The following is an 18064-nucleotide window of genomic DNA, read 5'->3' on the forward strand; positions in this document are numbered from 1 at the left end:
AGGGGATACATTATGCATATGAAGATGGTCTTGGATAATTTTTATCACGGACTCTACACTAATCTTAACATTTTGGGCTAGGTGGAAGTCGTTACTCTGCAATTTTCCAAAATGGCAGCCTTGACTTACTGTATGGTGTGTTCTTTGATAGCGGAGTGGAGTCAACCTGCAATTGGAGCCATTTCCATTGAAATTTGACCACATTTGAAATGATTATGTCAGTTCTTGACTACATCATATCATGGGAAATCGTCACCATGAACCACTCTCATCGAGCATCTCACTTGGTGTGCGGCCTTTCAAGTAAAGGAACTTGACTGCTCTGTATTCCACTGGGTCCATTATGACTTGTAAAAGAAAGATCGTTATCAGTTCAGAGTTGCAAGTTGGCACGTAACCTGTAGAGACTTTTTATCATTACACATGTAGAGCTTCAGCGTCCTGGGATAAATAGAAGTGGGTCAGGGGATATCTTTAATGAACACCCCTCGTATATTACACAACATGTCTCATCACAGTGGGAAATTCATCACTGCACATTTAACTTTTTCAGAACTCAAGCAGACAGAGGTCTGAAGTATACATCATATTGGAGACATTGAGAGTGCTGTATATACAGACATTGAAACTACTGTATATACATCACATATGAGACACTGAGGCTGCTGTAAATACATCACATAGGAGACATTGAAACTACTGTATACATCACATAGGAGACAATGAGGCTGCTATATATACATTACATAGGAGATGCTGAGACTGCTTTATATACTTCACATAGGAGCCGCTCAGAGTGCTCAATATACATCACATAGGAGACGCTGAAACTACTGTATATGTATCACATTGGATAAACTGGTACTGCTGTATATACATCATATAGGAGATGATGGGCCTGCAGCATGTACATCACAGGAGACACTGGGGCATATACATCACTGGAGACTCTGGGGCATATACATCACTGGAGACTCTGGGGCATATACATCACTGGAGACAATGGGCCATATACATTACAGAACAAACCAAAGAATATATATAATCACACGACACACTAGAGCATAAACCTTACATGAGAGGCTCGGGCACATATACCACTGCTGGGCATATATATCAGTTTCCCCACCCCTGTTGTAGAGGAAAGTGGGAGAAAGTTGTACCGTGGGCAAGTAAAGCATGATACAATTCTCATTGTAATCTCTTGGCTAGTTTGGTAATGTACGGTAATATTCAGTCTTGCTGCAGCCTCTAAAAAGATACTTTTTTTTACCGCAATGGAAAACTTAAATATCTCAAAATACCATAATAACACATCTGTACATTTAAATTGCGTCGTAAACCAAATGTCACAGACGTCAGTGAAATTGGCAGTTTTTATGTATCTTGTAAACATCTTCTAGTATTCTGATCTGTGAAGAATTTTCTTTGATTTGCAGTTGCATTCACCATGTGCTAGTAATCAGTAGAGAGTGAAAGCTCTGCTGCCAGTTGTCACACGAGGTATGTTTGTAGCAGGCAATATTGGAAAGTGTTAGCTGTGTGTATGCCAGGCATCCATCATCATCACCCTAACGATACTTTTATCGTCTGAGCCACACATCTGGGTAGTTTCTTGTCAACAGATAGTTGCTAAATGGATATGATGGGTTTTGGTCATCTGACCTGTATAACTGTGAAGAGATCCCGCTATCGGGAGCAGCATCCTTGTCAGTGATTTGATCATGTTGAGCAAGAACCAGTACAGAATAGCTGATAGCTAGTTAGCTACTGAAAGACTAAGGCTGGTTTCACACTACGTCTTTTTAACATCCGTTGAAAACGTTTTTTTAGCGGACAAGCGGATCCAGTGCAAATGCGTTTTCATTTCAATGCATTTGCAATGGACTCGCGTTAACATCCGTTCACCTGCGTTTGCCTGCGTTATAGTGAGGATCCAGTGACTTGCAGTTTTTTAACATGTTTCAAAAACGCTACTTGTAGCGTTTTTGAGCTCCGTCCAAATACTGCAAATTGCTGGATCCTGACTAAACAGCACGTGAACGCAGGTGAACGCTGGCGTGCTGATAGACAGGATCCTGCTTTTGTACTGAGCATGCCCAGAAAGTACTGAGCATGCCCAGAACCAGTCTCGTGTGATCTGTCTCTCCTCCTCCCTCACCCTCTCTCTCTATCTATGTCTTCCCCCCTTCCTCTCCTCCCTCTCTCCCCCACCTGAGAGCTGCGGACACTCGTAACCAAGGTAAATATCGCGTAACCACTTCTCTTAGTTACCCGATGTTTACGTTGGTTACGTGTGCAGGCAGCCCTGCTCCTAGCAGCTGCAGACACTCGTAACCAAGATAAATATCGGGTATCCAAGGCCGATGTTTACCTTGGTTACCAGCGTCTGCAGCTGTCAGAAGCCTCCTCCCAGTCTAGTTCCCCTCACTCCCGATCACATGACTCCAATGCCCGCCCCTAAACATCCAGTGCAGGATCCTGCAAAATAACAGATGCGTTTGCATACGTTATTTGCTGTAAAAGCAGGATCCGTACTTCCGCTAAAATAACGTTTTCAACGGATGTTAAAAAGACGTAGTGTGAAACCAGCCTAATGAGAATCCCTGCACATCCTTCGCACAAGGCGCTAATGCAGTAGATTATCTGTCTTTAAAATCCACTGTGTTCTACAGCACCAGCATTGTGCATGAGCTTTTTAGAAATCCTGAGCACGTGATGTGGAGAATTTCTGCAGTGTAAATTGACCAGCACTGTGGATTAAAATTCCCTGGCAAGTCAATTTAGCTGCAGATGTTACCCTGGATTTCACACTTTGCGGTGCAATATGTAGTCTCAGCATTTGCACAGTTGGAACTTCAGTGATATTTACACAATATAGAGCAGGGGTCTCAAACTCGGCTGGGTGTATGGGCTGCAGAGAGGAAAAAAAAATATTTGGGGGGGGGGCGCATTCTTTGCAGGACAAAGTGACATTTTTATTGGTACCATATATTTTTTTTACACACCTTTGAATCACTGATTTTGAACATTTTTCACTTGTTTATTATAGCAAATGTGTACATTCTTTGTTTAAATATAAAAAAAAAATAATTTTGATGGTAAAAAAAAATGTCATGCCTTATTTTGAGGTTTTTTTTTTTTACCATTTTATCCCTTTCTTGTAACTAATAGTGTTACAATTAGCACTATATAGAAATTTTGGCCAACATCTTTTAGTCATGTTCCCCATCTTGTTGTAATGTGCCCATCCTTGTCCCCTTGTAGTATTGTGCCCTATCCTAGTCCCCATCCTACAGTAATGTGCTCCATCCTTGTCCCCATCCTATAGTAATGTTCCCCATCCTTGTCCCCATCTTGTAGTAATGTGCCTCATCCTTGTCCCCATCCTATAGTAATGTTTCCCATCCCTGTCCCCATCTTATCGTTATATCCCCATCCTATAGTAATGTGACAACCTTGTCCCCATCCTATAGTAATGTCCCCAGCCTTGTCCCCATCCTATAGTAATGTTTCCCATCCTTGTACCCTTGTAGTAATGTCCCTATCCTGTAGTACTGTGCCCATCCTAGTCCCCATCCTATAGTAATGTCCCCAGCATTGTCCCCATTCTATAGTAATGTCCCCATCCAATAGTATTGTGCCCATACTTGTAATGTCCCCATCCTTTAGTAATGTCCCCATCCTATAGTCATGTGCCCACCTTGTCCCTATTCTTTAGTAATGTGCCCATCCTGTCGGTCATGTGATCGGCACAGCAGAGTGACATCAGCTCTGCGTGCCTGATCACAGCGGCAGCAGGGAGACACCGGGAGACATGCTGGAGGAGGTAAGTAAAGAGTTTTTTATTTTACAAATCTAACACGGGGGGCATGTGCCATCAAAGGGTGGCGCAGGCACATATAATATGCGCCGCTCCCTCAGCCCATCACCGCGGTGTGGTTTCAGCACCACGGTGATGGACAGTGGCAGTGCATATTATATGAGCGGGAGCAGGAGATCTCCCGCTGCCTCCTGCAGCCTTCACCAGCCTCCACCAGCCTGCCTCAGCCTCCACCAGCCTGCCTCAGCCTCCAGCACCGTTCCAGAGCTGCCCCCACCTCCCCTGGGCCCTGCAGTATATGATCTGTATATTCGGATTATAAGACGCACTCCCTACTTTCCCCCAAAATTTGGGGGAACAAAAGTGCGTGTTATAAAGCGAAAAATATGGTAGGCGTTAGAGACCCTGCCATCAGATCATGCTCACTGACAGGTTTATTACTAACTCATTTTGCAGTCTGATATGTCCAACATTTTTAATTAAAAAAAGCGAATTTCAGCAAAAAATACATAAATATAAAAAGGCTTTCCAAAGGCATCCATATCCTTTAAAAAGGTGTTCCACTCCTGCACAAACTTTCACCAAGCAGAGTAGCTAATATACACACTGGTAAAGAGGAATTCTTAAATTGCTTTAATTAGTTAGCATGAAAATAAGAAAGTTGGCAATTAATTTGCTATTTCTATCTGCTGTCATTCTACTGCAATGACAGCTTTTATCTTTTATAGTGTCCAGTTAGTTTCCATGGAGCCTGATCTCTAGTGCCTGGCCAAGAGTGCTAAGTAGGTACATTCCAGCAGAGAGGTGAACTCTTACTATACCAGTCAACTCTCTCCAGTCCATTGATTTTTATAAAGCAATTTGATGCTCTTCTCCCTCCTCGTCTCTCATCTTCTGAAGAGAAATGCAGTTATAAATCAAAAGCTCAGAAGCTTTCATAGCAGATTTCCTAATCTGGCCTCTGTGTTCTCCTTGTGCTGTCCAGAGCTGTGTGCTTATTCAAATGCCTTGTTATCCCTATGTGTAAATACAGTGATAACAGTGTAGACTGAAAACAAACCACTGGTAGCTGAATATGTTATAGCAGAACTTGTGCAGAGCTTCATAGTCCTACTAATACTACAGTCCATTCAGTAGAACTGTAACTTAAAGGGAATTTGTCAGCAGATTTTTGCTAGTTCATTTGAGAGCAGCATGATGTAGGCAAGGAGAGTATCACTTAGATTACTGGCTGCAGCCGTTCTGAGACAATCTGAATTTTTAGCTTTAATCATGTACAGTCCAGAGAGCTGTCCCGCCCACACCAGGCGACTGTACATTGACAGTGAGGTGTCAATTACTGCAGAGGGCGTGTCGGACTGCTGTGCGCATGAGTCTCTAGTCTTGTAATGATAAGGGTCCATCTGCTTAAACAAGCACAGCAAATAAACAAAAGATCGGACTGTGACAAGACTGGCATCCCTGAATTTTCTGTTAATCCCTATAGCTTTCTGGCTTCAGCTTACATATAAAAAAACCTGCTGACAGATTCCCTTTAAGGAGCAGAGCCCACCATGCCAGAAACAAGGAAGTAAAGAAACTGTAAGAGATTGCATTGCTCTGAACTGCTCAAGAAACAACTTGAGAATACCCCTTTTAAGATCTATCTTATGGTAGTCGATTCGAGCTGCACTCATGATGTAAGATATGCACATATAAGATCTCAGAATAGGGGAATATATCATTTTTTATTTTTTTATTCTGCAGTGGCTTACCATTTATGTAAGAAATTATTGTGAAATTATTGTGAAAAATAACATCACATGACAAGGATATTGAACAACAACATCAATATCAAACGATAATATCATGTGATAACAATATCCAACGTAGAGTCTAGAGGAAGGTCAGCGAAGAAAGCACAGAGACACAAGTGTATGAAAATAAACTATTTTATATCCTGAACCAAATGTGCAGTATAAAATAATAAAACAAATAATCATTAATAAAATAATTACAATATTATAACAGACAGATACATTCCTTGAGCTTACCGTCATTTCATAGTTATCAGAAAGGAACCCTTCAAGTAGTGCCTCCTGGTTATGCCGCCATGGTGCCGACCTCATCTCCTTGCAATGTCTTCCACTTAGTATGGCCTTTCTCTCCCACAAACCCAATCCCTCAATACCTCTCCTGCTGTCTCTCCTCATTCCATTGCCCTTCTGTAACACTTGGGTTATATCCCATTAGAAAATTCAGCTATCCATTTCCCCACCAACCTGGAGACTCCATGTCTCACATTGTGAACAAAGAACTGTATTATCAATCTGTTCTTTTATTACAATATGTTTACAACGTATAACTACATCCTGATTGTTCTTCGTGTGCTCATTGTACAAATCACAGACCTGTTGGCCAGTTGGTATCACCCCCTAAAAGTTGTAATAGAGATGTAATAGACTGGGGAACTTCTTGCAGACTCGGGCGCCCTTATAGTTCAAGATAATGCAAACATTGATATGATGAGGATCCTGATTACCACGTAAGGCCATCTTGCCATCTTAGAAATTGACCAAAGGCCTACATTTTAACTACAGAATTCAAAATTATATATGCCCAGATTTTGATAATTTCTCTCTGCATATATTACAACGTGACCATAAGTATGTGATTTGCATATATGTTGTCAAGTGTAGAGATTAGCGGACCTGAACTTTAAAGTTTAGGGTTCGTACCGAACACAGACTTTAGAAAAAAAAAATCAGTGTAAGGCTATGTGCTCACGAGACAATGTACCCGGCGATATTTCCACAGGTACGTCCGCAGGTTTCCCGCTGCTGCTGACCGGAATCCCAGCACATACCGCACCATTGATACAGCACTCCCCAAATCCTATAGGATAACACGGAGAGTGTCTGTACTTGCTAAAACTTGCAAATTTATCTAGAAAATCCAGATAAATCCGCAGGTTTTCCGCTGCAGAATCCGCGGGTACGTTGTTCCGGGGCCACATAGCCATAGATTTTGGAGTTTGGATGCTTTATGTATGCAAACCACTCATGTGAGCATCACTATTCTCTGGTACGCTCGGTACTCAGCCCACTGTGAGCCGCTTGCAGTGTTTAAATGGCTCATACTGGGGGTAACAACAGCATTCTTGGATGTAATGTGCACAAAAATAATTAAATGGAAAAAACCTACCCTCACGCTCGCGGAAGTGCTTTGTTATGACTGGCTTATGTGGGCGGAAAGCTAAACTGCCCAATTAGTAGCTTCTATTTCAGTTCAGGTGAAGTCCGGATCCAGAATAGAACTTTAGGCTGAGGCCACACTGGGATTACTGCAAGTGCTTGTATGACACTTGGCACATGCTTTCAGCACAGCGGGAGCCGAGTGTCATGCGACTGTGGTCCGATAGTGCGATCAGCCACAGCTACAAAGGGGAGGGCTGACGCTGTGGACGAGAGGGAGAGATTTATCTCCCTATCTCCTCCGTTGTCGGCTGATGTGAGAATCACATTGCTCTCAAGTTACATTGGTGTAATGCGAGAGCAAGGCGACGTTTCGCCCATAGACTTGAATGGGTGCGAGTGGAACAAGATGGCATTCCACTCGCAGCATACTGCAACTCTTTTCTCAGTCCAATTAGGGTTGAAAAAACAATCACTCATGGGAGCTGCCCCATAGAATAATATTGGTCCGAGTGGAATGCGATTTTTTTATCGCATTCCACTCGCTCCGAATTACTCGCCGTGTGTGCTGACCCTTATATAAAGTCCAGTTGAACCCACAGAACCCGAACTTCCATGGGTCCGCTCATCCCTAGTCAAGTGCCATTTAGATTTTTAGCCACTTCTCTCAATGAAGCGGATTAGAATATTCTTTTGAGTTGGGGTGTAACGATGGGTAAGCAAATTGCATACAGTGGTACCTTGCTTAACGAGAACAATCCGTTCTGGGAGTGTGCTTGTTAATCAAGGTATTCGTTCAGCAGAGCAAGATCTCCCATAGGAAATCATTGCAATGCTGACGATCCGTTCCACAACTTCTAAAATGTCCCATCCTGGTCCCCTATTCTATCATTCCACACATGCACAAACATGCACAACCACACACAAACACACATGCACGCACGCACATGGACATATGATATGCTCACCTTACCTTCCGTTCCATCGCCGGTCTGCTGGGACTTGCTGTTCTCTGGTACGGGGCCGGGCTGTGTAACGCGTTACCATAACGACGAGGCAGGAAGTTCCCGGCCAGATCGCTGACGTCAAAGGCAGAGCCGCTTGCCTCTGATTGGCCAGCGCTCTGCCTTTCATTAGCGATGAGAGGAAGTTCCTCCCTCGTCGCTATGGATGCAGATACACAGCGTGGACTGGAGCGGAGCGGCGCACTACAGCACCCAGGAGGCCGGCGATGAAACGAAAGGTAAACATATTATGTTATATTATATGCTCACCTAACCTTCCGTTCCATCGCTGGCCTCCTGGGTCTTGTAGTTCGCCGCGAGGACGCCGCGATGTACCCGGGAACTACAAGAACCATGAGACCGGCGGTGGAACGGAAGGTGAGGTGAGCATAATACTGTATGTATGTGTGTGCGTGCATGTGTGTTTGTGTGTGTGTGAGTACATGTGTGTGTTTGTGTGGACTGCAAGTGCGGGTCAGAGTGTGGTGGATGGACGAAACCGGAAGTGTGAGCGGTGAGAATTTCGCTCGTACAGCAAAGCTTTCTCGTAAAGCGGGTTACAAATTTACAGAAAGCTTTGCTTGTTAAGCGAAATTCTCGTTAAGAGGGTTACTCGTTATGCGAGGTACCACTGTACTTCCAGTCATGGGATCATTGTCGAAAATCGGCTATCAGAGCTAAATCCTAACAATGTGTATATTACACACTGCAAGAGCAAACTTAGATGTCCAAGAAACACAGTCTGTGTCTGAATGAGGCCAAGCTGCCCTTCTTGCTGAAAGTTAGTCCTAGTGTGGGAAATCCTGTTTAAGCATAGTCGTTCCTAGTCATTTTTTACAGCTAAACTTAAAGAACCTGCTACCCTGCTGTCATTTTGATTTGACTGTATATACTCTAGTATGGCATTTTAGCCTGGCTAAGTAGCTATCACTGTCTCGCTCTATTTGCTGCACAGTGAATGTAATATTTTTCATTTGTTTGTTCCTTTTGAGGCCAGGTATAAATAGAGAAGCATAAAAAACAGTGGTATAGAAATATTAGCTTAGGTGGCAAAGTGTAAACAGTATCTATATCTTATAGTTTTGTGCTAAAAAAAAATTACTTAACCCAAATGGAAATTTGCCAAAAAAAAAGTGCATTCTTTTATTAGTTCTACATAGTTGGTATCCATTCAGGAGCTTATTTTCATGTAGAGATCAGATGTCGTATGAGTAACTGTTTATTGCTGTGGTTAGATGAGCCCAGTGCCAGATTCTAGGCTTGAATATGATTATATCTTGTCCTGGACACGTTTGGGGTGTGTATGCCCTGAATAATGAATTTAATGTAAAGTGTAAGTTTATAGTTAAATTATAGTTTATATTTACTTACAAAATTAATCTCTACAAGAAATAAGTGCTTATAAACCCTGTAAATGCACCTACCGAGTTGTAGATTGTCCTATAATTCTGAGCTGGATTCTCAATTCTGCTTGCTTCAGAGCTGAGGTTTCCAAGTATATTTTGCTTTAAACTGAGCTTGCTTTGTCGATTTTCTCTTTTTTTTTTTTTACTCTGTGAAGTGTAATAGGAAGCTGATGTATTAAAAGATAACTAGTAGCCTGCATTTTAGAAGCCCAGATAAAATGTTACTGCTCTCTGGAAACAAACTTGTTAAAACACTGTTTATCTTTGCAGATTTCAGAATTTTTTTCTTCCCACTCAGGTTAAAAAAAAAAAATAAAAAATTATATATATATATATATATATATATATATATATATATATATATATATATATATATATATATATATATATACATACAATGAATATGGAAAGTATTCAAACCCCTATAAATTTTTCACTCTGTGTTTCATTGCAGCCGTTTGGTAACTTCAAAAAAGTTCATTTTTTTATGTGCACTCTGCACCCCATCTTGACAGAAAAAAAACAGAACTGTAGAACTTTTTGCAAATTTATTAAATAAGAAAAACTGAAATATCACATGGTCATAAGTAAAAGATCACTCAGGAACACTGTAAATGTGGAACCATTACTGCACTACTGGAGATACAACACAGGAGAAATAAAATATACTTATCCTGGATGTGTGTCGTTTCTCCAGCAGCGCAGTAGCGGTTCCACATTTACAGTGTTCCCGAGTGACCTTTGACTTCTTCAGCACGTGGACTCTGCAGCAGCTGGTTACAGGCTTTACTTCTGGTTGTGTGATACACAACCCAATAAGGTGAGCACATTCCTTAATTATTTTGATTCTTCTTGTTACCGGGTAAGACCCTATTGCACTCTTTTGCCTTCAGCTTTTCATACATGGTCATAAGTATTCAGACTCTTTGCTCAGACACTCATATTGAGGTCACATGCTGTCCATTTCCTTGTGATCCTTCTTGAGATGGTTCTACTCCTTCATTGGAGTCCAGCTGTGTTTAATTAAACTGATAGTACTTAATTTGGAAAGGCACACGCCTGTCTATATAAGACCTCATTGCTCACAGTGCATGTCAGACCAAATGAGAATCATGAGGTCAAAGGAACTGCCCAAGGAGCTCAGAGACAGAATTGTGGCAAGGCACAGATCCGTCCAAGGTTACAAAGTATTTCTGCAGTACTCAAGGATCCTAAGAGCACAGTGGCCAAAATAATCCTTAAATAGAAGACGTTTGGCACCACCAGAACTCTTCCTAGGCCAAACTGAGCAATCGTGGGAGAAGAGCCTTAGTGAGACAGGTAAAGAAGAACCCCAAGATCACTGTAGCTGATCTCCAGAGATGCAGTAGGTAGATGGGAGAAAGTTCCACAAAGTCAACTATCACTGCAGCCCTCCACCAGTCTGGCCTTTATGCCAGAATGGCCCGACAAAAGCTTCTCCTGAGTGCAAGACATATGAAAGCCCACATAGAGTTTGCAAAAAAAAAAACACATGAAGGACTCCAGACTATGAGAGATAAGATTCTCTGGTCTGATGAGATGAAGACAGAACTTTTTGGTCATAATTCTGAGCGGTATGTTGTGAAAACCAGGCAACAGAGAGTGAGAGTTTGAAGGGGTCTGAATACTCTCTGTACCCACTGTATATATATATATATATATATATATATATATATATATATATATATATATATATATATATATATATATATATATATATATATATATGGAATCATCTTGCCAGGATGAAACTCAAAAAGGAATGGTAGGATTGCATATTTTTTTCACTATTCTTCGGCACTAAAACATTTATTTTCCATTTTCCAATACATTGGTAAAATAATTGTTATAATTCAAAACTACAAAAAGGTACAAAAACAAAAATTTATCATGGCGGGATATGCATTGAAGAGAAGCTTTCTGCAGTTTTAGCATGTTACACTGGAGTAGCAAAGCTAAAATAAAAAACAGTTTTTATTGTTCTATTTCTCCTCTTCTTTATTGAGATATTAGCTTGTAAAGTTTAGGTTATAGATACCAGAGATTTTTCTCTAGTGGTGGAGAAGGGATACTTTTGTCTTTGTATGATGTTTAACCAATTATAAACAGTAGGTGTCATAGAATCATAGAATGGTAGAGTTGGAAGGGACCTCAAGGGCCATCAGGTCCAACCTTCTGCAAGTGCAAGCTTTCCTAAATCATCCCAGCTATTTGTTTATCCAGTTTCCGCTTGAAGATTTCCATTGATGGAGAGCTCACCACCTCCTGTAGTCGCCTGTTCCACTCCCTGACTGCCTTCACTGTCCGAAAGTTTTCCCTAATGTCTAATCTGAATCTCCTTCCTTTAAGTTTTGTTCCATTGCTTCTTGTACTTCCTTGTGCTAATGAGAATAGGAGGTTCCCTCTGCACTATGACTTCCTTTCAGATATTTGTAGACCTCTATTAAGTCTCCTCTCAGCCCTCTCTTTTTTCAAACTAAACATTCCTAGTTCTTAAAACCACCTTAAAATTAAAAGTTATGTTATGCAGGGGGAAAAAAATACGCCCTGCTTTCAGCGATGATCTATGCTATTACTGTGTTGTATAGATCATAAAGTCGAAAATATAGCATAATTGAGTATGATTATAAACACTTATGTAACAGCTTTCCTTTCACAGTGCTGTTAGCGCTGCCACTCTCTTCACACTAATACTGTATTGAGAGTATAGTAGATCTGGCCATGTTTATATTCACACTCAGCTCTGCTACATTCTCCCTTCTGCCACACTGTCTGCTGGGAAAGGAGATCTTGAAGTGTTTGTAATCACAGTTACCGCTGATCTATACTATACTGCAGAGATTAGGGCTATGATTGGTTGAGAAAAATCTGTGGTTGTGCCCCAATGGGCTTATCATAAACCATAAACTAACTTTACAGGCTAATAACTCCGCAACACAGATGAGAAATAAAAAATTAAAAAGCCCGTGATGTGGCCAGTTTGACTATAGTGTTCTATAGGGACCATATTAGGCATCCATGTAACATGAATCCCAAATATGGACTTGTGCATGACCCTGATACTGTGGTATATTGCTCAATTCAGAGCTGTATATAGGCATTCCTTCACCAGGGCAAAGAGTTTAATGTACTAGTCAGCATCTCTGCCCCCTACTCCCAGTACCTGGTGCAAATACCCTGATTGCTTCCCCTCAGCTCAAGTTTTGCCAGTGTCAGTTAAAATGTGCACTTCGTTAGAGTTACTATGAGTAAGAGAATTATTACTAATTAGGCTAAAAGGGTTCATATCAATTAGATAGTTTTAATGATCAGTTACAGCATCGCTCGGGTATAAATCATTTTCTTTGACAGTAAATAATACTATGTCTGTGGTTGCCAGACAGGATTATTGACTAACACTACTCTTGTAGGAAGGCTTTAAGAAATAATACTTTGAATTGATACTTAGTATTAGTAGACACTTGGCTAGCCTTCAGACTGAATCTGAGCTGAGATTAACCATTAAACTGCTGAGAAAGGGCTAGATGTGCTACTCTATATATATATCCGACATCTTCTTGAGAAGCGCTATCAAGTTCCGTTGACCTTTGCGTTGTCCTGACATCATACCTGTTTATGGTTTCCAGGTTCTGCTCTTGGGATGATCTTTGCAAAGTAATATGCAGTTTTATTATTCTGTATTCTAAGTAGATTCTACCTGCCTAAAATTCACCACAATATGCTTCCCTATATAAGTACTGAATATAATAATGACATATTATAATGCCCAATATACACCAAAACATATTGTACAGCATATTTAATAACCATTTAGGACAAAATACAATAATCTACTATAATCAAGAGGAGGGGGCCTTTATTGCCTTCCTCTATCCCTCTGGCTATTGCGATGTCGTCGGGGTCAAATCGAAAGTGACGCACATCCGGCGCCAGTAACGACGTCGCAACGTGTAAAGCCTAGATGCACCGATAAACGTTCGCAAAAGCGTCGTAAATCGGTGATCTGTGTATTGTCGATCATTTTCATAATTTCGCTGCAGCGACAGGTACGATGTTGTTCCTCGTTCCTGCGGCAGCACACATCGCTGTGTCTGAAGCCGCAGGAGCGAGGAACATTTCCTTACCTGCGTCCCGCCTGCAATGAGGAAGGAAGGAGGTGGGCGGGATGTTTACGTCCCACTCATCTCCGCCCCTCCACTTCTATAGGCCGCCTGCCGTGTGACGTCGCTGTGACGCCTCACGACCCGCCCCCTTAGGAAGGAGGCGGGTCGCCGGCCAGAGCGACGTCGCAGGGCAGGTAAGTGCGTGTGAAGCTGCCGTAGCGATAATGTTCGCTACGGCAGCTATCACAAGATATCGCATCTGCAACGAGGGCGGGGACTATTGCGCTCGGCATCGCTACAATCGGCTAGCGATGTCGCAGCGTGCAAAGTACCCCTTAGAGACTATTACATTTTTTTTGCGACGTTTGGGTAGTAGCCTAATGTACCTTTTTATGTTCAATCTATTTTTATTAAAGTTGATTTTCATTATTACAAAAATAATCGGGCTTGAAAATTGGAAACATTTACAGAAAGGTCCATGACCTAAAAAAACAAACAATGGTAGTATATCAGTTTGATGAACACGTAAGTAACAAAGGACACGAGTCACATCCAAACAATCAGGACCAAACAAAAAGTTCAACATGGTCTTGTCCGGGTGAATCTGTCCATGGTAAGAAATGAAGTGTCAATTACAAACCATTTGATTAAAGCATTTCACTAAAACAAAAAAAATGTACATGCCTTCAAGGAAGGTTAATAACTTCAGGAAGAAAATAGATATACATAAGAGGAAAGAGCAGCGAGATATAAAAGAAAGGAAAGAGAGGAAAAAAAAGGAATGTGAGAGGATGTGGGGGGGGGAAGGTGGGGAAGGAAGTCAGGCGGGGAAGTGCGACCAAGGAAGAAAGAAATCTGTGGCTCACTCGTTTCATATCGCAAATCCAAACGGGAGCGGATGTTGTTTGCAGCACTACTCAGGGGCCTACTGAAAGATCTTGTGAAAGTCAGGGGAATCATGAAAAAGAACCCACGCACTCCAAGTCTTAGGCTATGTGCCCACGCTGCGGTAAATGCGCGGAATTTGCTGCGGATTTTTCGCGTAAATTCCACAGATTTTTCAAAAATCTGCAGCACAGCTACTCCCCAGCCATTTCTATGGCATTTGGGAACTGCTGTGCCCACGCTGCGGATTTTTCCGCAGCGGAAATAATGCGGATTTCCCTGCGGAAAAATCAGCAGCATGTCAATTATTCCTGCAGATTTCTCCGCAGAGTCCCATATACTTACCTGCCTTGATAGCAGACACCCGAGTCACTTTCTCCGTCCGGTGTACAGCAGCGCGGTGGATCCAGGTACAGGAAGGAAGAGGTGGGCGGGGCCTGCATGAGCTCCGGTCATGTGACAGCCGGAGCTAGTTCAGGCTCGCCCACCTTCTCCTGCAGACGATGACAGAGTGACACGGCCGCCGGAAAGCGAGGTGCTGCATGATGGAGGTAAGTATGAACACCCGATCACTGCAGCACTTGTTCTGCATTGAGGATGCAGTGCCGAAGCCATGGTACTGTATCCTCAATGCAGAATGCCCGCACCATATCTGCAGGACATTCCGCAGCATGGAAACAGACAAAAGTTGTGGTGCGGTTTCCTGGGAGCTCCTGCGGAATGTCCTGCGGATATACCCGCAGGACTCTGTCCCCGTGGGCACATAGCCTTACAAAACTTATCCCCGCACCCGGATTGGTCCGCAGAGAGCTCCTCCATTCCATATATGTCAACCATTTCAGAATACCACTCCTCGAATCATAGGGATGGGGTTGTTTTCCAATGTCTTGGAATAACGTTGCGAGCAGCTGTTAGGCAGAATCTAAGAAGGTCTCTTTTGTGATACATTATAGAGTGTGGCAGGATAGAGAGAAGGGTGATTTTAGGGGAGTCCATCACCCCTCTTCCAGTAATAAGGTGGTAATTGTCGAAAACCTTGTCCCAAAAGGGTTTTATCAGCTGACACTCCCACCAAATGTGTAGCATAGTACCCTTCTCCAGGTTACATCTCCAACACACTTGGGAAACCTCTGGGACGATTGCATGGAGCTTAGACGGGTATTGGTACCATCTCCTTAGGATTTTAAAAAAAATTCCTGGGCAGAGCAAGCAATTGACATTTTGTGAGTGAATAAGAAACCTTTCGCCCAATCCTCCTGTGAGATGGTTTCCCCCAAGTCCCGCTCCCAAGCCAGTTGGTAATTTCTTTTTTTGGCAGCACCTAGTCTGATGAGGACATTTTATAGAAATGAAATTGTGTGTTTCGGTGAAGCTTGCCTCAGGAACATTTCCTCTAATGTACCTTTTTAAGGTGTGTGGAGAAGCATGTTATGGTGACAGATCCACTATAACATATGTGAAATGCATTGATTATTCTGTGTCTTATGTCCCTACAGATAAGCTTTTTGGAAAGCGCCTACTCCAAGCTGGCCGGTATATCACATCCCACAAGTCCTGGATGAGGACAGTGCCCACTGAAAATTGTGACGTGGTTATGACCTTCCCAGGTAATCTGTGTTATTTCGGGAATGGAAAAGACTCTTCAGATTTTGTGTTATACCATGCCTGATGAAGAGACCTGAGTAGTCTCGAAAGCTTGCAATTATTACCATCTTTTCAGTTAGCCATTAAAAGGTATCAACCACTGAGGACTCTCAGTTCTTTTAAACAATTTTTTTTATTTCGGGAATAGTAACCCTAGTGTGAGTTATTCTGTGCACACTAAAGTTCTTCTTAGTTATTGTGTTCTGTTTTTACAAAAAAGTTAGAGGTTGTCCACTACTTAAACATTGATGGCCTATCCTCAGGATAGGTCATCAAAGTCTTTTCGGCTGGGTCCGACACCCCGTACTGCCGCCGATCACCTGTACTCTGTGCTGGCGGCAGCAGCCGGTGGCCAGAAATGCTAAGTTCTGGAGCTGCTGTATCTTCTGATAGCAGCCGGAGCTTGGTATTGCACATCTGCCTCCCGTTCAAATCAATACTGGGCAGATATACAGAAGATGGAGCAGCTCTGGAACTAAGCATTTCCGGCCACCTGCTGCTGCCACCGGCACATAGTATAGCTGATCAGCGGGGGTGCCCAATATCAGGTCACAGACTATCAGACAATGATGACCTATCCTAAAGATAGACCATTAATGTTTAAGTAGTGGACAAACCCTTTAACTTTTTGATCATTGGTCCTATCAAGTTCAATTAGTTGTTCCTGATAGCAAATTTAATTATCTTTTATTATTGTTAGAAACTTGTTTTATTTTGTGGTCAGATAAACAGCATATATGATTTACAGATGAGGACATGCATGTTATAAAACAAAGAGACCAATTACAAATTGTGTAATTGGCGTCATCTTCACATGTTGTGCTCTATTATCTATTATTTTTGTAATTTCTTCCTATACCAGATACCACTGATGACCATACCCTGCTCTGGCTGCTGAATCATGTACGACTGGGAATACCAGAGCTAATAATGCAAATTCGCCATCATCGACATACAAGAATCTATGCCTTCTTTGTCACAGCCACATATGAGAAGTAAGTGTCTACCAAAAAGAAGGGTCTCCACATGAGCAAAGTACATTTTAATACATCTTGGAAAAATAATAAATTCCATAATTGGATGTGTTAAAAAAATGTTCTTGTGCCCTTGCTATATATTATCTTTTTTGCTTTTACCGACCATGCAGCTCAGCACCAGTTCATGGTCAGCACATACCACAGCTCTTGGTCAGTGGAGAAAGTATAAATCACTTATGACAAGTAACTATACAGACAACACAGCAGGGGCTCACAACTGCTGCTCCCTGAAGTACACATTTTCCTATCTGCTTTATAACTGGAACAGACACGGCCTCTGAGCTCATCAGAAATTAAGACAGTGAGGTAGGAGCTCCAGCAGCCACAGAGTTGGTATTGTCACTGACTTGACTTATGATGAGCTCAGAGAATTGATGACATGGCAGAAACACTCACTCCTGTGATAAAACAGGCAGGAAAATGTGTTACCTCAGAAGGCAGCAGCTGCTGTTTCATCTGTATACTCATTTATCATTGACTTATGCTTCCTCCCCAACCAGAAGCTCTGGTATGTTTCGACCATGATCTTGAGCAGCTCTACATGGTTGGACATAGCCATTACACAGTGCAGGGGCAAATTTATGAGATTATCTCAACACAGCAACATTTTTTTAATCACATCCAATTGTGGAACTTATTATTATTCCAAATGTTTTGTTTTTTTTGTTGGTGGGACAACTCCTCCAAGTATAGAATTTGAGATAAATCTACAACAGTTTGATCTTTAGTAGGAGCAGTCATAGTAAATATTTGTTCATTTCTTAGTTGCATGTCAAATTGGAGACAATATATATAGTGTATGTAAGGCCCCTTCACACATTCGTGTCTCCGGTACGTGCAAGGTCCATTTTCACACATACCAGAGACACTGGCACACGTAGACCTATTAAAATCAATAGGTCTGCGCACACGTGCATGTTTTCACATGGACCATGCGTCCATGTGGAGCATACATGTGTCCATGTGCT

The 18064-nt window shown here is 42.0% G+C and overlaps 1 protein-coding gene across 2 annotated transcripts in view; it reads left to right on the forward strand.

Annotated features, from left to right (window-relative positions):
- ANO8 (anoctamin 8) overlaps nt 1-18064 on the forward strand; it is a 210786-nt gene that overhangs the window by 85038 nt on the left and 107684 nt on the right. For both annotated transcript variants that reach the window (XM_075315516.1, XM_075315525.1), the window contains exons 2-3: nt 15912-16022; nt 16922-17054. In XM_075315516.1, coding sequence (XP_075171631.1) covers nt 15912-16022; nt 16922-17054 — 244 coding nt within the window. The remainder of the gene's footprint in view (nt 1-15911; nt 16023-16921; nt 17055-18064) is intronic.

This window comes from Anomaloglossus baeobatrachus, chromosome 1 (genome assembly GCF_048569485.1).
Source record: "Anomaloglossus baeobatrachus isolate aAnoBae1 chromosome 1, aAnoBae1.hap1, whole genome shotgun sequence".
NCBI lineage: Eukaryota > Metazoa > Chordata > Amphibia > Anura > Aromobatidae > Anomaloglossus > Anomaloglossus baeobatrachus.